Source organism: Mchenga conophoros, linkage group LG15 (genome assembly GCF_057382185.1).
Source record: "Mchenga conophoros isolate Kocher_MC1m ecotype Shallow Benthic linkage group LG15, M_conophoros_male_GT1.1, whole genome shotgun sequence".
NCBI lineage: Eukaryota > Metazoa > Chordata > Actinopteri > Cichliformes > Cichlidae > Mchenga > Mchenga conophoros.
Genome location: NC_140540.1, coordinates 2823581 through 2844387, shown reverse-complemented (window position 1 = coordinate 2844387; position 20807 = coordinate 2823581). Strand labels below are relative to the sequence as shown.

General features: G+C 43.4%; 1 protein-coding gene across 11 annotated transcripts in view; it reads left to right on the top strand.

The window, feature by feature from the left end:
- The window catches only part of nrxn3b (neurexin 3b), a 321992-nt gene that overhangs the window by 289660 nt on the left and 11525 nt on the right, over positions 1-20807 (top strand). For all 11 annotated transcript variants that reach the window (XM_085245861.1, XM_085245865.1, XM_085245862.1 and 8 more), the window contains one exon: positions 19313-19391. In XM_085245861.1, coding sequence (XP_085101987.1) covers positions 19313-19391 — 79 coding nt within the window. The remainder of the gene's footprint in view (positions 1-19312; positions 19392-20807) is intronic.

Genomic DNA, 20807 nt, shown 5'->3' with positions numbered 1-20807 from the left:
CCAGTTCTTTCTTAAAAGGGGTTAGACATCTCTCACTTACATTTGCTGGTAATCTAGAATATTCCCGATGCAGAATCGCAAAACAAACACACAGAGGCACAGTTTAAGGCTTTACCAAAGTCCTTCAGCTCTGCCGAATTTTGTTGGACCAAAGAATACATTTCACGCTTGCCGATTTAATGCGGATAGTCGTTTTGGGAATACTCATTAATGCAAGGTTCTCTATCATGGGAGATCAACTTCTCTCGTTCCCAATTAACTCACGCTGCCGGCGTGAGATGTTTGGGAACAATTAGGATGGGAGGCTGCAATCTACAGTACCATGAGGGAAAACGGCTGAGGGAGAGAGACTGAGAGTGATTTGCATTGTTGCCGTGTTCTAGAAATTGCTCCCGTCCATCATCTTCAACAGGCTCGATGCTCAGGAGACGAGAAAATGAGAGGTAAATTGTTTGTCGTTTAATTGGGCTTTTTTCTGCTGAGATGCAGCAGTTGTTGCTATATTGATGCGTTTAGATACGCACGCCACAATTATAGTGACGCTGCGTTGAATGACACAGATTCTGATGTTTTCTGATTCATTTTGGTGTTTTGGTGGAGCCTTAAACAGAAGACAGAAATCCATACAGCACAGGTCACGAGCCAGATCCACCTCACGCTGTTGCTGGGTACAGTTTTGCTCGCTAAGCTCCATCGCAACATTTCCTCACCGCTCTCCTCAAATTGCTTCCATCTCTCTGTCGATAAACTACATCAGGGATGTTGCTGAACACCTGGGGTTATATGATAATCACTGATTTATTCTCTCTTCAAGCGGTGGGGAGGAAGACGCTGCGTGGCGTGCTGGTGTCTCCACATGGTAGCCCGCTAGATGATGTTTGATGAGCGTGTTCATCTGCTCATGTGTGAGAGCAGCGCAGGTGTGAGCACGAGCAGGCAGGCGCGCTCCACTTCTCCGATCAGTCTCTGTGATCACCTTCCCACACTTGCCAGTAATTGTGTAAAGGTCAGACTAGTAGGCAGGTGTTCCTAGGATTTCTTTCTTTATTCCTTCTCTTCCTTTCCAATTTTTTTTCTTTGTCGGTATCTCTGGCTACTCTGCACAGCACCGCAGCTCACTGTGTATTCTTGGAGATGAATGCTGGAGGTCCGCTTGTTGCTCGGTGTAGGTCCAATTAGGAGACAGCAGACTGATGGGGATCATGCTGGCGCGTGTAGCTTCATTAAGGCAGGCACACACTGACACTTACACACAGACCCACACTCAGAGAGTTTGTACAAGGATCTCTTAATCTTTGTCTCTCACATTTCCAGCGTGCACAAGCAAATTAAGCTGCTGTAATTTGCATAAGTCTGTGCACACATAAAAAACATCACTCAGGCCTGCTGTGGCCACATCCACTGTCAAAACACTGAAGCAAAGCTGTCAAAGATTTTTCATCATGTGCCACCAAATATGCCCCCCTACCACCAACATGACCACCTCATTTCAGCACTGTCATGGACTGTCTGTCTTTTCTGTCACCGGAATTTGTTTCCAACATGCGGCTGTAATTCCCTCGGTGCTTGTCACCTACATAAGACTGTTTCTATTAGATCTCTCTGTGTGAATATATTTGTTTTATGTCCACAGATCTTGTGTTTCTTTTTCTTTTGTCTCTTTGTGAGCAAGTGTGTGTGTATGTTTGCATTCAAGGTAGTTTGTCTCTCAGTGTGTGAGAACCAGCAGCTAGCTCCAGGGGTTTTGGACCATGGGAGGCTTTGTAATGGATGTCCCCCATGCCTCATAACACATCTTATCTGGATCCCCCGGGAATGCGTGTGTGTGTGTGTGTGTGTGTGTGTGTGTGTGTGTGTGTGTGTGTGTGTGTGTGTGTGTGAACCTGTCTTGTCAGCCGCCACTGTCACAGCAGGGCACTCACACACCAAGAGGCAAACAAAAAAAAGAGACACATAGCAGCTACACACCCACACAAACACACACGTGTTGTGCAGTTTGTTTCTGCAGGACATCTAGCACATGCGCTGGCTGGTGTACGGGCTCACCGCATGCTGTGCTCCTCCGGAGATGGCTGACTGGTTAAAACATGATACACATGTCCAACTAAAAACTTTAACTTACAACTGAAGCAAGAATGTGACACCACCCAACTGAAACTGTTTCATGTTTATGAGGCCAAAGAAGCTTTCTTTTTACTGAGTGTGTGAATGTTAATGATCAAATACGCAAACCACTAGTCAACCATAGTGCTAATTTAAGCAGGCCATGATGTCAAGCTCAGCCACAGCTGCATAAGATCAACTGATCTTAGCTCAGCTGATAGCCGCCTGCACATCTGCACAATAAAACACTTGCGGCGTGTCTTATTTAAGCTGCTTTAGCCTGCCTATGTTGATATAATGCCATTGCTAACACATTGGGTTTGTACGGAAATAGATCCACAGTTTGAGACCAGAGAGGGGACACAGAACCCAGCTTTGGTTGGTTCATAAGCTAGCGTACTCCTGGTGCCAGTCCCAAACCTGGATAAATGGGAGGCTTTCATCACAAAGGGAATAGGGCGTAAAATTGGTGCCACATCAAACATGCAGATCTATCGGCTGTGGGGACAGTTTGGGAAATAAGGGAGAAGCTCAGAGGACCCAGCCTCCCAACCGCTGCTGCTCTTCTGTAAGTTGCTGTCCAGCCCACCTCCATGCCGGCTCCATTCATTCTGTTTCTGACTTAATCAGAGTCATATCTGTCATAACTGAGTCGGGGTCCAACCACTCTACTCTTGCTTTCCTCACAGGCACGTGGGGACAGTCTTCTTTAGTCTATGTTTGTCCTGACAGATAACTTTAACCAATCGTTTTAGGCAAAGGATGATCGGTTACGGATGCCTGAGTCATCTTGAATAGTTATTCCAAGCATAACATCACAAATCCATATTCTCCTTCTTATTACGGTCATCTCTCCCAGCGTGCTTGAATGGTCACGATGGAGCACTCGATATTAAATCCTGCTTTTTAAACCCTTTTTTTAAAACTGCGAGGTTGCTGTGAGATCCCACGCTGCACTCTTTGTGGCTTTTAATTAAGTTTTCTCAGCACAACAGTTCTGGGAACAAAACTATTCTAAAAGTTTAACTTTATATTCATGAAGGTCCCACTTTCCTGTTAAAACGCCGCCTTCTGTCTTTACAAGGTCAAAGAGATATTTTATTAAACACAAAACAGACACTGGTTATTGCATGTATTTTTTTTTAAGTGTTACTATAGCAACACCATTTTTTTTCAGGTGCAGTTAAGGCTTAAGTTACAGGCGTATTCACAGGCCTGGTAACTTTATTCCCAGGAATAAAGGATCTACACACACTGCTGCAGTGTGACTACATTTTAGCCAGCCTGTGATACGCTCTGGAGTTTATGTCTGCGAACGACGGAGAGAGAGACTAGATGTATATACGCAGCACTGCTGTATCTGTGCGTGCAGATACCACCGTGTGTCTGTGAGCGGCAGTAGGATTTAATTAAATATGTATCACACAGACAAAGCCTTTGATGTTGCGGAGCAATAATGTGTTCTGTTTCATTGCTCAGCTGAGCTGTTAGCAAAGCCCAGCGATATTTCTCCTCTGTGACCACCGAGAGTCTGTGCAAAGTCTAACCAAACCTGTTGCTTTTAATAGTAGCGAGTCGGGGATAATTATAAGGACGGGTAGTCATCCTTACGTGTGTGCGAGCATGTATACGACACTGTGAGAGGGCTCCGACGTACAGAATATTTGGAGTAATTTCTCTGTTGGTTAGTGATTATGTTTCAACTTTCATCTTCAAAAACGGGGCAAAATCAAACGCTTAATTTGGTTTGTGCTCATTAAGTACTGAAACCAAAAGGGATCGCGGGCTAATACGGGACGTCATAAACTGCCGGCAACAGCCATTACATGATGCCTCCATTGATTTACAGCTGTGAAGTCATAAAAGCCTCTGACTTTGAAAAGTACTGTAATGAAATGAAAGAGGAGACCAAAATGTAGTCGACAAGACGAAAGAGCAAAGTCCCGCACCAGCTGCTCCACACCTTCTCAGCTGAAGGCGTCGTCCTACTTATTGAGTGTTTTCTTCCAGCTGATGAGGTCAGCTGAGTTTTTCTTATAAAGCTGAAAATACAAGCCTACCAAGCTTTAGCCAGTCATGCTTTGGGATGATATGAGACTCGTGAGACACCAGTACAGCTATAATGTTATAGAGGTCTTAAGCTGTTAAACTCACTGGTGTTTTGCACAGGATGAAACGGAAGTTGCAGATCACTGTGAAAAGCCTGGATTAAGAAGACTCATCCAGAATTAAATTTCTCAGTAATGTGATTAGATTTACTGCGAGCCTCGTTAAAATATGTATATTCATGATTTAATAAGACGGAGCCCAAGAGGACATCAAGACCGCATCAATACACAATGAAGGCAGAGACGTTAGAAGGATATTCTGCACAGCAGCAAGTGTTAAACTTAAAAATGCATGTGCGGAGAATAAAATTAGGCAAAAGAATGAAGCAACGCGCTTCCATTAAAAATGGCGAACATTTGGCGGCACTTGAAATTCCGACAGTGAACACAGAACTCGAGACAAGAATAGATGTTTGCTCCTCTTTTAAATGATCTCGCTGCAGAGCTGTCGTAATCACGTCATCCTGGATTCAAGCCCGGTGTGATTAATGTGGACTTAAAATGTACTAAATTAATTGATTGGCAACAAGTGCGATAACCAGTTTGGTAGCTGGAAAATGAAAAATGCAAAGTGGAGACTTTGTGTTGTGTTTCGGGGGTTTAACAGTAAATTTGCTGTTTTTGAGTTAATGATCAGAAAGAAATAAGAAGAGTGCTGCAACAGTCTTGATAAAACACAAGCAGCTGTTCCTCGAGGACATGGCCCGAGTTGTCATCGCAGAGCAGAGAACTCCGGTTGATCCATGTTTTAATAAACAGGCTTTTATTTTAAAATGAACCTCAGTACTTTCATTATTAACAAGCAGAGAGTCTTCTTTTTTCATTCATAAGCAGAAATAAATAAGTCAGCTTGGGTTCTGGGAAATGATGAACGCTGATGATGATGTGATGAGCATTGTTAGCAATTTTCTGGTATTTTATAAACCAGGCAGTCAACAAGTGGTCGTGGAATAACCGTCCAGATTTATAAAAACCTCAAGTAAAAACTCGTCAAGGAAATTTACTGCCTGGATGAGGTGAGCCTGAACCCTCCGTTAGCTACGCAGTAAAAGGCCTAGGCTGCTGGAGTTTCCCATGATGCACAGTGTTTCTCCTTCACTCTCTGTGTGCTTACACGTGCATTTAATCATTAGTTATTATTCACCTCTGGCTCTCTCCCACAGAGCGCCTCTTGTCCTGTCTCCCTCGCCCCTACGGGTCGCAGCAGATGGCTGCTCCTCCCCAGCCTGGTTCTGCTGCAAGTTTCTTCCTGTTAGAAGGGAGTTTTTCCTTCCCACTGTCACCGAGTATTTGCTCATAGGGGGTCTTCTCATAGTTGGGATGTTCCTCTGTATCATTGCAACATAAAGCACGTTGAGGCAGCTGCTGTTGTGATTTGGTGCTGTATAAATAAAATTGCTGAAATATTAAATTCAAGTCAACAGTGAGTGTCAGGGAATAACTGAGGGCTTAAATTAATTAACTTACTTTGAAAAAAGACAAAGTGATCTTGTTTTAACTGTGCATTATGCAACACAACCTGGTTTGAAGTTAGTTCTGTTGAGCGGTCCCAGTGTCTCGTGAACCTTGATAAAATGAAGCCTTTCCCATTTCTGTCCTGACTCCACTCACACACATGCACACACTCTCATCTTCTCCCAGCTTTTTTCTTCGGTCACAGCTTTCAGCGAAGTTCGACACCACATCCACACGAATTCCTCACTTCCACTTTGAACTAAGAACCACAATTGGTAACACAAACCGTAACTCTGACCCAAAATCGCTGCTACAATTTCACCTGAGGACGGCAGGGACTTGCATAGAGAGGAGAAATTTCTCCACGCATCCTTCCCGCTCACCTCAGATCTTCTGCCCCTTCCTCTCTCGTGCCCACCCTCTGCCTTCCGGCGGCTTTGTTTCCGCATTTGTCTGCATACATGCATGCGGGCGAGCGTGTTTGTCACAGGGCTTCCCTGATGACCTTGCGCGCTGCACCAGGGGGGTGATTAAGGATCGGGGCCAAAGACCATTTCCTTTTCATGGGAAGATGAATGACCCTGTTTGAAAGTGGCTGCCTATGGCCTCAGGGCAATTAGAGTTTGCTGTGAGCCAGCAACGCTCACTGCTCTGTGTACAAAGGCAGGTCCTTGAGAAAAAGAGAAATACTCGGCACATAACCCATTCTGCTGAAACCAGCCCGCTGCAGTAACGGGGAACAAATTAAATGAATTTTCTTTCCTTTTTTCCCTCTACCTTTCCAGCTGTTCCCCACCTCTGCTCTCCTCTTGCCTCCTATCCATTTCTCCATACACTTGGGAAGAAGAAAAAATGTGCTGACTGTAGGGGGGCACTAAGAAAGGCCCACCAAGGGTGCTCATTTGAAATATCAATATTAGATCTAGCAAACCATTTAGCATGTGACTTCTGTTCTCAGAGCTCATTTCACTGACGTTTGTAAACTATATTTTAGTGCTATTTGTTTTTGCTTTCCTTCTCCAGCAGTTTGATTACTAATGAAGACAAACTGATGGAATATCAGACCAGGTTCACCGCTGTGTGATATTTATAACATGCTTCTGTGCTGTGCTTTTTTTTCCTGGATAAAGCATCTTATCTGTCACAGAGCAGAAGCAAAAAGAGTTGTGGCAGACTATTGATAGGGATATGGCCTGGTGCCATTGATTCCCACTTGTAATACAAGCCTCTCCCTTGTCAGCCTGTCAAAGCCTAGATCGGACATGATAACGCACACATCGGGCAGCCGTCAATAGGCGAAGCTTCCACCGTCAAGATGACTATCTTGTTTTGGTACGAGGGCGATGGGAACCAGTGAGATAGAAGAGATAGCAGTTTGTGCGACCTGTGATTTCTGCCACTTTCTGAGCCACTTCTCTCATATATATCTCTCTCTATATATATATCTATATAGATATAGATATATAGATATATATAGTAGAGGTGCAACGATACACAAAATTCACGGTTCGGTTCGATACTTTGGTGTCACGGTTCGATATTTTTTCGATACAAAAAAAATGTTCATGCATTTTTAATTTGTCATTTATTAAAATTATAAATATATATTTTAACTCAAAAGTACAGTTTTTAAATTTAACCCTAACCCTTGTGCGTGTTTTTTATTTTGACAGCGAATGCGCACCTGCGGACCACTTATGTGCAGCCCTGGTTATTTAGCTCGTCATATTGCAGCCACAGAAATTATTTTGTCCATGAAACCATAAAGCTGCACTTTCTTTTTGCCTTATAGTCTGATTTGTCATAACTTCTCCGTTTTGTGGTAAGCTTTTCTTTGGCTGTCACTTCTTCACCCTGACCTGTCTTATTTGGCTCAGCAGAACTAAAATATATATCTGTCTGTGAAGGTCATCGTAGTCAAATATATATCCTGCTGCTTTTACACACGTACTCACATAAGCTCAGCGATTCTCTGCGCGATCAACCTCTCACATGTTTAAGCTGCGGGAGATTTCACTTGTCATGTTTGCATAGTAAGCTAACGATTGATAAGACGATGTCAGAGGAATTGGTGCACAAATTATCATCACTCACCAATCAGTACTGTCACTCTCTATACACAGTTCGCACGATTGCAAAGTGAAAGCAAAAAAACAAGCGCAAATTCAAACGCGACTTCAATATGTCACATATTGACAGTGGCTCACCGATGCCAATGACATAATTACCCAGCTACATTTCTGAAAGAATGCAAAAGCATTGACATATATTTTTCCTACAATAGCCCGACGGGCAGGGCAGAGAGAGATTTTGGTAGCCCGACTGAAAAAATCGCTAGCTCCGGGACGTCGGGCTAGCGATATTGCGAGCCCTGTATCTGATTGAGGAATCACTCATCTTTGGAAAAGAGAGTTTATTACAGAGAAATGTCTCTTTCCAAAATAAAAGCTATACTATCCGCTTCTTCTGGGCTATATTCTCAGCAGCATAAGGAGAATCATGTGCTAACAGCTGTCTAAATGACTCGGCTAAAGTTAGTAGCATGCTTGTTGTTTTTTTTCTGCTTCCACTTGTCTTTGCACTAGGATGATGTCGGCGTAAATGTGCAGTCATATTCGTTGTGTTCCCACTAGTGCTTTCAGGTTAATCTCGTTGAAATGACCTTAACGCCACAACACGGCAAATCTCCGTTAAGGAGCTACCGCCGATCGCTCCGTGCATGGGGCTAGACGGCCAACACGTTAACGAGCTAACTGCGCTAACACACTAGTTCACACCAATGTAATTGAGCATTGCATGGCACATCCAACATACTGTTTTACTTTAGTCCATGACTCGCTTACCTTCAGGGTCATACGTCACATGAAAACCAAAATAATTCCAAACGCCAGATCTGAATGAGGTTCAATTTGCCTGTTGCAAGGAGAGCTTAACTTCTGTCTCGCTAGCTTGCCCTGCGCTCTTCCTTCTGACTATGCTGTCTGTGTGGAGCGCTCAGTGGATCTGCGCTGGACAGTGCAGCCTAGGCGGAGTAGTCGAACACAGATTCACTGAGCGCTCAACACAGACAGCATCGTCAGAAGGAAAATTGATAAAATAAATTACAAATGTTGTATTGTTCGATACATATGCGTACCGAACCGAAAGCACTGTATCGAACGGTTCAATATCGATACGAATATCGTTGCACCCCTAATATATAGATATAGATATAGATATGAGAGAAGTGGCTCAGAAAGTGCTTTCGGTTCGGTACGCATATGTATGAACAATACAAAATTTTTAATTTATTTTATCAACTTTCCTTCTGACGATGCTGTCTGTGTTGAGCGCTCAGTGGATCTGCGCTCGACAGTGCAGCCTAGGCGGAGTAGTCGAACGCAGATTCACTGAGCGCAGGGCAAGCTAGCGAGACAGAAGTTAAGCTCTCCTTGCAACATGGCAAATTGAACCTCCCCCACCCTCATTCAGATCTGGCGTTTGGAACTATTTTGGTTTTCATGTGACGTATGACCCTGAAGGTAAGCGAGTCATGGACTAAAGTAAAACAGTATGTTCGATGTGCCACGCAATGCTCAATTACATGGGTGGGAGCTAGTGTGTTAGCGCAGTTAGCTCGTTAACGTGTTGACGCCGTCCAGCCCCACGCACGGGGCGATCCGCGGTAGGTCGTTAACGGAGATTTGCCGCGTTATGGCGTTAACGTCATTTCAGATTAACGCTGACAGCACTAGTGGGAACACAACGAATATGACTGCACATTTACAACGACATCATCCTAGTGCAAAGACAAGTGGAAGCAGACAAAAACAACAAGCAGCATGCTACAAACTTTAGCCGAGTCATTTAGACAGCCGTTAGCACATGATTCTCCTTATGGGGACCTGATATGTTTAATATGCTGCTGAGAATATAGCCCAGAAGAAGCGTATAGTATAGCTTTTATTTTGAAAGAGCCATTTCTCTGTAATAAACTCTCTTTTCCAAAGATGAGGGATTCCTCGATCAGATAGATTAATTTTTTTTATTACTTTGTTGTTTCAGCAACATTAAATTTAAAAACTGTACTTTTGAGTTAAAATATATATTTATAATTTTAATAAATGACAAATTAAAAAGGCATGAACATTTTTTTTTTGTATCGAAAAAATATCGAACCGTGAATTTTGTGTATCGTTGCACCCCTAATGTATATGTATGTATCCAAGCTGACCATGGGGGGAAAAGAAACTGCTTTGAATTGTGTCTTTGATTTGCCCTTGCCTTTTTTGCGTCATCCCTTTGATCTCTGAACGTGCAGCCACATTGGGTATCTGTTGCTACTGGCTGCCAGGATGAGGCGCTCAAGGAAAATTGATTTGTTTGGGGTTTATTCCCATTAGTACAAAGAAAATCAACTTTAGCCACCGGGCACGGCGGCATTGTAAATAAACCAAACTGGGTTTGATAGCAGCGTTGTAATGTGGCTCTATAATGTGGTGTCTCTTCTCTAATTCTCAAAAGGCTTCGTTTCTCAGTGTTTCCTTCAGCCTCTGGGCCCGAGCTGTGTGAAGGTCATTTGTTATGATAAGACTATGTTGTGTTCAGGAGCAAGCCTCCCGCACCCCTCCCCTCACGCTTTGTCTCGCGTACTGTACTTAAGCATGTGGATCCAGCGCCTCTCCGAGACGCAGCACTGCTCGTGCTCATATTTCACGTTGTGTTTGTAACCCGGGGCCGTGGCTGAGCTTTAGCCTTTACTCTGATATTACTGACCCAGGGGAAAACTATAGACAGCAGTCCCAGTACATTGTGTCTTCCTTTTCCCTCGCTGAGCGCGAACCATTGCTTTGATGTGACCGTTCAAATCACTGTCATGCTCAGTAGAATATTCAACCGTAGCCACAGCCGCAGATGCAGCAGCTGCTCTTGTTACCATCCATGTATTTGACGAGTTTTTTTCCCCCAAGTTGAATCATTCACTGCTTAATTAGCGCGACCCCTCAGACGTTGGCTGTCAGCGCACGAAACTTTAGAAATAGTTGGTTATTATCTCACTGTGTGGCATTTTTCCCAGAATGAAGCACAGCATTATTGAGCCTGTTTAACATCAGCGCTGTGCTGATGTTTCATGTTCTGCTTCCCTCTTTATCTGTGCCGCATAGACAGATTCAGGCGCACGATGTTTCGTTCACCATCAAGGTCCATAGTCGGAGAACTGACTCGCGGCAGGGCTGTAAATGGCGAGTAGTGGGTTTAAGCTCGCCGCTGAACTGAGTTCACTCATATTTATTATCTGGCACAGGTGTGAAGAGATGGTGAGAATGCACTTTGGTTCCTGCAGGCACTTTATTAGACAGAACGATTCAGCGGTTATGCACAGTGGTAAAAATAATTTGATCCCTGCATCCTTTTATTTATGCAGTTGCACACTTTATTTCTCAACAACAACGACTGGACTCTAGGAGAAAGAAAAGCTGAGCTTTTTTTCTGTATTGAAAAGTGGATTTGATTTGACTCTGGAAGAAATCTGTCAGACACCAGCCGCATTTATCTACTTGATGTATCAGAGCCTGGCAGCCAGCAGCGCTACTGCTGCTATTATTTAAGAATTTAAGAATTCTATCTTAAAACAATAATCTCGTGTCCATATGTCCTGACATGCCAGTTCTTTCAATACGTTGCTCTTCTTTATACTGGGCCTGTAGACACCCCTGCCTAATGTGGCTCCAGTCTGAACCGCTATGCTCTGCCACTCGCACTCATGAAAAGCACAGAATATAGCAGACACCAATGACGTTGATTAACCCTTTAAGACCAACCATAGAACCAAGTCCGCCAGAGCTTATATTATATTTTTACATGCTGTGGAGCCATTTTTGGGAGCATTTCAAGTTGCTATACATCAATACAACCATTATAGCCCAAATTTTAATGATATATATGCATTAAGTGCATTACATAAATTGCAAAAAAAAGTGCAATAAACTACAAAAAAATGTAAAATCGTTTTTGTTTTTATTAACATATATTTCTAGTTAGAGAAATTTAAGAGGCTTATCCCTAAAAACTGTAAATACAAAAAAGTTGCACAAAATAGTTTCCCACCACAGGAAATTTATTTTAAGTGTCTTCATAGTTTTATTTTTGAAATACACCAATATTTATATACTGCAGGAAAAATGAAAATAAATATTATAGTGCAAATTTGCAAAAAAAACAGCATATGCATCAAAATAAACTATTTCCAGCAGTGCAATATGAGTCCTAAGCATCCCAGAAACGACACAGAAAGTCATAAAGTCAAACATAACTTTTAAAAACACCAGTATAGGCTCATAAGGTCCTGATGGTAAAAAAAACTACATTTCCGCGAAATGACGTCACTTCCGGTTTCGGGCAGGTCATGGAGGACATGTGATAGTTCGCGCTGATGGACGTAGGAAGTGATACAAACAGCTGATCGGATCGGCAAAGCGTGTTTCTGGAATATTATGTTTTTGTTGCTGCAAGTGCTTTTTATGCAGTTTTTGCAAAGCTATATGTGGAAGGAAACTGTGACCGAGGACAAGCTGATGGCATAAGATGTAAGTACAACTCCTCCGGTTTCATATGCAAAAAAAATTATTGCGCTAGCTTACGTGTTTGCAGTGCTGCCGGGATTTAAAAATAGTTACGCAAAACGGAGCGTGTCCACTCCGGCCGGCTTTAAAGGGTTAAGGTGGGTTGCAAAGTGGCTTGCAGGTATACAGCAGCCATATACCATGGTCCAGTTTAATCCCAGACAATTTTTCATTAGCTGGTCGGTCACTAAATATTGGATGTGGAACATGTGAATCACCTGTTGCGATGAACGCCTTAACTTCAGTGGGATTCTTGATGTTTTCTTTCTTTTTGTTGGCATTCTGAGACTCTTCTGGTGTCTCATCTTCGGCCTGCGAGGGCTCCTGGGTTGGGCTCCTGTGCTCTGTATGTAAATAGAGTGCATCCATCGGCTGATGTGGGATGACATTAAAATCAGTTGATCTACTGGGATTACAAGAGAACTTGAATTTAACGCCATGTTCAGTTTCAGCACTGCGATGAGGGTCAAACTCTAGGCCTCACTCAGCTTTACGCTGACTCACCGTTTCAGCCGCCAGAGTTTGTCAGATTTATGCGGTTGTCTTCCAGTGGACTCTTTAGAGTGAAATTCCCTCTTGTGTTTTGATGTTTTGTCACACTAAAGAGGTAATTCAAACCCAACAGTGCTTTAAGTCTGGAAAATATCCATTTGATTTGTGTTACACGATGTCTACGCAGGCCCGTAGCAAAACAAAAAAGAAAAACCAGACGCATTACACAGAACGAATTTAGGCGCAACACCGAGAGTAGGTCACTGATGTTTTGGCAGAACTCGAAACCCAATACACAATCGCTCTAATTATGCGCATAAATAGAACGAAGGAAGATAGTGCAAGTCTAACACACCTCTGCAGGTTGTGTTAGACTTGCAAATAACGCGCGTAAAACATAAGGCTTTATTCAGACTATGTGAACAGCTTGATTCATTAAAACAGAACCACATGTGTTTCAGTAGATGGCAGAGACCAGTAAGGGAAAACATCTTCATATGAAGTACATTTAAAGGCTGATAATGGGAGAAATGCCTCACACCTTGGCTTATTTAAGCTATAAAACTGCCCGTCGTGTCAGTCCTGCTGTGGCCCTGCCTGGTGTTTTGGCCCCTCCAACCACCGCGTCATCCCCCCTTTAAGATCCGGGGTGGATATTTACGTATCGCTCCCCAGTTTCTATATGTTGGGTATTTGTGGGGCGTGATGAGCTCAGAGCCTAGACACAAAACTCTGACTGCATTCTGCTGCGGCAATACATCATTTGAAACCGGAGCTGTCTGACTGAAATAGGTTCTTGCAATGAGAGAGAATTTTAGATTTTGCTCCTTATCTCTCGCACTGAATCACTTTCAGAAAGGATTTCCTCACTGCCAGAAAAGCAACTGTGAATCAGCGCAAAGCAAAGGGGTTTTTAAATGTCCACGGGGGAGTGTAGGGGGGGGGGTCTGCGTATCGTTTCATTCAGGCCTCATGTTCAGATAATCTTAATTCCCAAATTAAGAAAAAATGTAGTCTGAGCAGGTGTAGCTTTTTTATTCTGCTGCTGAAGAAGTTTTTAATGAAAATGTTGCTTTCCCAGCTTTGCGTTTATTGCTAATCAATCTTGCATCCTCTTTGTTCACTCCCGAGGTCAAGCCCGACTGGTGATGTAGCATGCTCTCCATTCGCTTGCAGAAGTAATTGCAGCTTGGCCTGATAATGGCCTCTGCACCGCTGCTGGCGGATTCACATCACAGGATTCATGATTAAACACCACAGGAACTTTGTAGAGACAGACGCCCGGTTTCTTTGCAGACTCTGCATTCTGTTTGTGTCGGTGGCGCTACTTTTGAAACTGAAACTGTCACTTTTTGAGACTCGTCTCCCAAGGAGGCTGTCTATCTTTATCGATCGCCGGGGCGATCCTTTTAGTTGATGTGCTCTGTGGTGGTCGGCGGTAAGAGCTGCTTTAATGAAGTCTGGCTATTGATTAGGCCGTGGTGTTTGTTGGTGGAGTCGGGAATTTCAGCGTCAGTCGAAGGCACGCTAATCGGCATAATCGAGCGTGATGAAAACGGCCGTTTTATGTACTGAAGTCATTGTGCAGAATACGCTTTCTTCACACACAGGAAGTAGCGGGCACGAGCATTTCCAAATTTCCCCACACGTGAAACAATGTGGGCCGTAAATCCCACAACCAAGACTCTTAAAAATGATGAGGATGTTTGTTGAGAATAATTAGACCAAAAAAAGAAAATGCCTCACTGCCAAAATATATCCCACTCTATGTTATGGAGATTTAGCCAGAGAATTGGATTTTGCCAGCTGTGAAATCAGTTTTTGTAGTCCCGCTGGCCAACCAAATCATTATGCTATACCCCGCTGTAAGCTCCCATCAGTGCACACACATGAAGTCTATGCCTTTTCCACTCTGTGAGTGGAGCGCCATACGCCGTTCTCCCCTCCGGACGGCCGTGAGAAGACTGCGAGCTCCGTGTGACACTTGATTGCTTCTGCATTAGTCCAGATGTGTAAAAAGCCCCACATGACAAGTGCTTCACTCCGAACCGCTGTGACGACTGAGATACGTTGTATGTTTGCGGAAAGCCACACAACTAGTGGATCTACACGTCACCTTTTTAAAAAAAAAAAACTCTTTCATTCATCTTGGAGTGGAATCAAAGTCGCTTCAGTGCAAGGGTCTCTTACTTTGAGTTTGAGGATGTAGTCATATGCAAAGTGACTCCGTTGAATGGAGTGTGTCCTCCTGCCTTTTCATTGGGACTTTTACACTACGCGAGGCTCTTTAATGTGGAGAGGATAAAATGTGAAGTACATGGGTTTTTTCTTTTTTACTGAGTTGCTGGCAGAGTTCTGGCCTCTGGATGCCGACACATCAAGAGATGTTACTTGGGCTTACCTTGGGGCTGAGAGGCTTGCCATTTGAAGACACTTTATTATACTGCAGTTAAGGTTGTCAAAGGTATTTTTACACAGCTGTGTGCAAAACCTTTGAGCCACTCCTCATTTCTTTATATTTTGCTGGAAAAATGGGAAATGCAGTGATTTATGGTAACATGTAAATGGAAATACAGTATATAGGGCAAAACATTATGTACAACTCCACTGTGCTTGAAAGTCAATATTTGGTACACCTGTATTTAATAAGATAAGATAACCTTTATTAGTCCCACACGTGGGAAATTTGTTTTGTCACAGCAGGAAGTGGACAGTGCAAAAGTTATGAGGCAAAAATTAGAATACAATAAGAATAAATACAGTACACAGCTGTACAGAATAGAATAAAATAAAATACTATATACAGTAGAATAAAATAGAATAAATATACAATAAGATAAAAATAGAATACAAATACTATATACAACTGAGTAAAAATACAACGATGACAGAAAGGATTATTGCACTTAGTATTATTGCATATATATATATATATATATATATATATATATATATATATATATATATATATATAATCTTGAACACAGCCTGTTCTTAAACAAGCTGCATTGTTATAGCCTTCAGGAATAGGAACTACTGCACTGACAGGGTGTTTGGGCTGCTGAAAAATGAAGCGTATGGTGTTGTTTCATCAAAATCTGATGATACTGAAATCAGTTTTGACAAGATCCCCAAAACCTGACTGGAACACAACCACAACCCACAGCAGAGCCTCCACCGTGTTTTACAGATGCCTGTCGACACTCACTGCTGTTCCTCTCCTGACCTCTGCTTAAACACTGACAGCGATTCATCACTCCATCTCACCTCAGCCTCCTACTTTCATCCCTTAAGAACAGTGTTGGTCAAGTAACTTGAAAAAAGTAATAAGTAACTAATTACTGATTACTTAATTAGTTGCTTAGTTACTTTTTAAAAACATGGTACACAACCTGAATACGTAATAAAGCAATAGGCCTTTCAGCCCAATTCTATTTTTCTGCATAATCCATCATATAAAACTGAATCAAATGAAAAAGTCTCTTTTAAAAATTGTTTTACTAGTTTTAATCTTATGCACATTGCATCGAGCAAAAATTCAATTATTGCAACAGTCTTTGACTTGAAGAAATTCTTTAACATTTAAACTTATGTTCTGCATGTTCCAGCACACAAAATAAAATGTTTTGTGTTTACACTCTTTCAAATTAATGCAAGTAAAACACAGCAGGGGGGTCCGGGGGTTTCTCTGTGAATGCCACATTCCCGTGGCAGCGTGCTCGCTCAGATTTAGTTAAATTTTTCGCTGTAGAAAGAAGTTTTCTTCCTGCGCAGAGTGAACAGCGGACGCTGTTTTTGTCACTTCTTACAGACTAAAACTCAAAGTAATGTGAGGACGTCCACGTCGCTGCACCGTCTCTCCTTCACTCCATGTTATCCATTGTTGATCCGCACACGTCTGTTGCTGCCACGCACGTCGCACACGCTTACGTCATTGTCATGAGACACTCTCACAGATGTGAGTTACTTTAAGGGAAAGTAACAGTAATCTAATTACTTTTTTGCATTAGAAATCCCTTACATTACTTGTTACTTGAAAAAAGTAATCTGATTACAGTAACCAATTACTTGTAACAGATTACTGCCCATCTCAAGCTTCAGAACGACTTCTTGAAATGGGGATAAATGCTGTGTTTTTCTAACAGGCTGCAGGTAACAAAGCGCCTAAAGATACAATTTAAAATCGGTTCTTTACTAAAGTTGGCTGTGATGTGGAGACACGAGGCTCTAGCGACCTAACTCTTCCCTTGACTTAGGTACTGTTTTATGTTTGATTTTATAAGTTAAGTAGCTTAACAAAGGTAGGAGACCTGAAAATGAGTGAAAAGGTTTTGAAAGCTTGGTAAAGTTGGTCAAGACTTCTTTGAAAGTCTGGAGACTTTTGCAGTGACCTGTAGAATCTGTGACACCAAAACTAGTACTGAAGTGTTACCCACTGCAAGTATTCATTTCCCAAGCCCTTATTTCTATTGTATTCACTCAGATAACAGGAAGCCTGAAGTGATCTAAAAGCCAACCAGCAATTGGTAATAAGTCACCTCATTGTGATCTTTCATTTCCTTGTAATCCTGTTTCATAATCTCATTTCTGTCATTTCCTCTCTGTAGTTCTTCAGTGTTTGGTGGATGCTCGGCAGCAAATTGAGGTTACAAAATTTTTATATTTTGCTTTTTTGAGATCAAATCACGCTGATTTCCCTCGGTCACATGGAAATGGAAATTAGCTGGAATTTATATCGCACTTTAGAGAACAATCTGCATTTACCCTTACACTCATACAGCACCTTATATCCACTACATTACATCCACAAGTTAACCTAATGTGCATGCCTTTGGGCTGTGGAAGAAAACTCACACAGGAGCAGAGGAGAACATGTAGACATCTCACAGCAAACGAAGCCTAGATTTCACGTCATCTTTAAGGCTAATGTTAGGAGCCCCATCACGTGTTCGACCAAACGGCGTCCGCTTGCTCAAGCCAGCCTAATGCAGGACTACTTTCTCCAAAACAGCAGGTAAAAAAAACAATGACCCTCAGCAAGAACTTCTAAGAAACACCACAGTACCCGCTGCATCTAACTGAATGCCAAGTAGCTGCCTGAGAGTCTTCGTGCGTGTGGGTAGCTGCGCACAAATTGGTGTGATCTGTTTAACTAAAACGTAGCATTTTGGAGACGCACATGGGCGTGCAAGGCTCCGTGAAGCAAGCGCATCCAAAGCAGTGAAAATATTCACCGTGCGGAGACGCTGCCGCCATCGGCATGAATGGACGAGAGAAAGGCAGTGTTTTCAGTCGATGCCGGGTTATGGCGTGATGGTCTCGGGGCTGAAATTGCTAGAACAGACTTTGAAGTGGCTCGGATTTTTCATCTCTCTCTCTCTCTCTGTGTCCCTGCCTCCCACATCTGCTGCTATCATAATAACAAGCAATAACCCTCTTTCAGCAATAACCAAGACTTTTACGCCCGTAATGTGGCTTCAATAAATAATGTCATGTTTACCAAGGGGCTATATTTTACAGCAATTTAGTTTAAAGCATCCCCCCCACCCCCACATTGCTTTTTTGCCTCCTCTTGGTGGAGTACAGTACATAATGTGGTGCATTAAGCATACCAGCAAAAACGCACATTAACACATTATCAAATGTGCTGATAGAGAAAACAGCACAGCCCATCATGCATAATCATAGCAGACATTAGGAAAAACAAACAAAAAAAACAGCGAAAAATCTGCCTCCTGTGTGAGCTTTTGCAGACACGCGTGTGCTGCACATCAGCATACGGTGGGAAGTGGACGGCTTTTTCTGGGCGCCGTTGAAAGCGAGCGGCACAAGCATGGGGGCGCGTTTCATTAGTCTGTCAAACTCAATGATATTTAGAGCCCCACACCCTTGGCCAGGACTGGAAAACTCAATCAGCACTCTGATTTCATAACCCTGCTTGGTGACAGGGCTTATTTTATCGCCCCACTGATTCATTCTAATAAACGCCGGCTGCCCAGCGCGCCGCCACTGAAATACAACCCTCTCCCTCCCTCCTGCTTCTGTCCTCGACGGGTCGACCTGGAAAAAAAAAAGGAAAGAGGGAAGGGAAGGGTTGGTCGGGTGGGAGGGATAAATCAGAATTGTGGGAACTGGAGGGTGCAGATAATCCATCGCCGGGCCGGGCGGTGTAACGTGTGCCTCCCCATCCCTCCTCCTGCACCCTTTAGCACAAATCAGGGGCCGGGGACGCTGCTGATCTGTGTGGGCTTAGTGCGTCCATTGATTGCGGGCGATGGAGGGGAGGGGCAATAAATAATCGGAGGCAGAGTGCGGAGGGTGAAGGAAAACAATTATCTGCGGAGGTGGAAAGCACATAAAGCGAAGAATGATAAACGCTGTGAAATATGATTGACTCCAAGTGATATATGGAAGCCGAAGGACAGGCGAGAGAAGTCTGCGCGTGCAGAGATATCCTTGAGTGGCTGAGGACTCGCTCGCGCTGCCCCTGGCCTAACCACAATTTCTTCTGTGTTTGTGTTCGTGTGCGTGTTTGTGTGTCTTTCTCCGCAGACGACAGATGACATTGTTTCATCAGCAGAGTGCTCCAGCGACGACGAGGACCTGGAAGAGTGCGACTCCGGACATGCAGGTGGGATGAGTGTGTCGAGTTGTGCTTGCTCTGAAACCTGGTCTATTTCTCCTTATCTTTCTTTGAGTTGCTACCGAGGAGCTTCTCCTCCCTTAGCATCATGTCCCATGGGAGCTTCAAGTGTAACTTAAAAAAAAAACGCCCACTTTCCCCCTCCCACCCAGAAAAAGTAGCCATAGTAAGCACAACGGGGTCCTCAGTGTCTGCCAAAAGTTTAAAGAACACTTTTTGGAGACGGGCGAAAGCAGTAAGAATGCACTTTCTACACCCTTGGCATGCTCTGCTGTAGGAAGTCCCACTCGGAGCTTGTACTGTGTATAAGTAAATGCACACAGCTTCCTGCCGGGACGTGTTAAAGCTCACGCCTTTCATCTCTGAAACAAGTTACACTTAGCTATGGGGCCACTGGTTGCAGACATGACGACGCGTTGATACTAATTTTGTTCTCTCGGCGTTCAGCTGAGAGCAAAACTTTACTCAACAAAGTACGAAATTAGTATCAAGCCCCATGTCGCCCGCACTGATGCTTCAAAATGTATCTGTCCTGTACTTGGTTGATTTCCTCTTGCTGTGCGTGTGTGCGTCTCTCTTGACAGAGGATACATTTTGAGATTCTTTCGAGAACAAAGATGCTTTCAGCCTAGATACTGTGATATGTAGCAGACTAACTGCAACAGAGCCTCTTCCTCCCTACTCCTTCTTCTTCTCTTGTTTGTACCTCTGTTTCCTTCGTCGGAGGCTTGCCTTACCTGAAACATTCTAATAGAGAACAGATATCCTCGAATTTCTGTGCGCATCGTCTCTCTTCCCTCCCTCCCTTGACACACACACACACAAACACGCACATATCACTTTGTGATTAGATCAAAGTGATAAGACACTCACTCAGTGGAAAATAACAACAGAGCTGGAAATAATACCGCAGATTTAAAAGGAATGGTTATTTTTGAGGCAACTTGGGTTTGGATGAGTCGAATAAGCAGCTGTCAATCACGCTCCTGCCCAGGAGCTGTTGGCACGGATTCCTAATAACGCGGAGCAAAGCAAAGACTGTGAGCTGTATTGAAACTGGCTCACTATTTGAAAAGCAGCTCCCCTTAGGCGCTCTGGAAATCATTAACAGCTCCGGCTATTTGATTGCTTCAGTGTCCTTCAAAATACCATCACAGCCGGCTAATTGACGCTGCGCTAATCTGGCGAAACACAGCTCAGCTTAACACCGAGCATATGTCCACTTTTCACAGCTAATAATACGCCACCTCCGTGTTGCCCTTCCACGTCTGCGGTTGTGGACGATCGAGCGTTTATTTTGTTCTTAGGGAAAATCGGGCCTTTCCGCTGTGACGGATTTAACCATTTCTCCCCCAGTCTGAGAAAAGAAGTCGTCTATCGCTCGCTGATGGCGTTTGTTTTCTT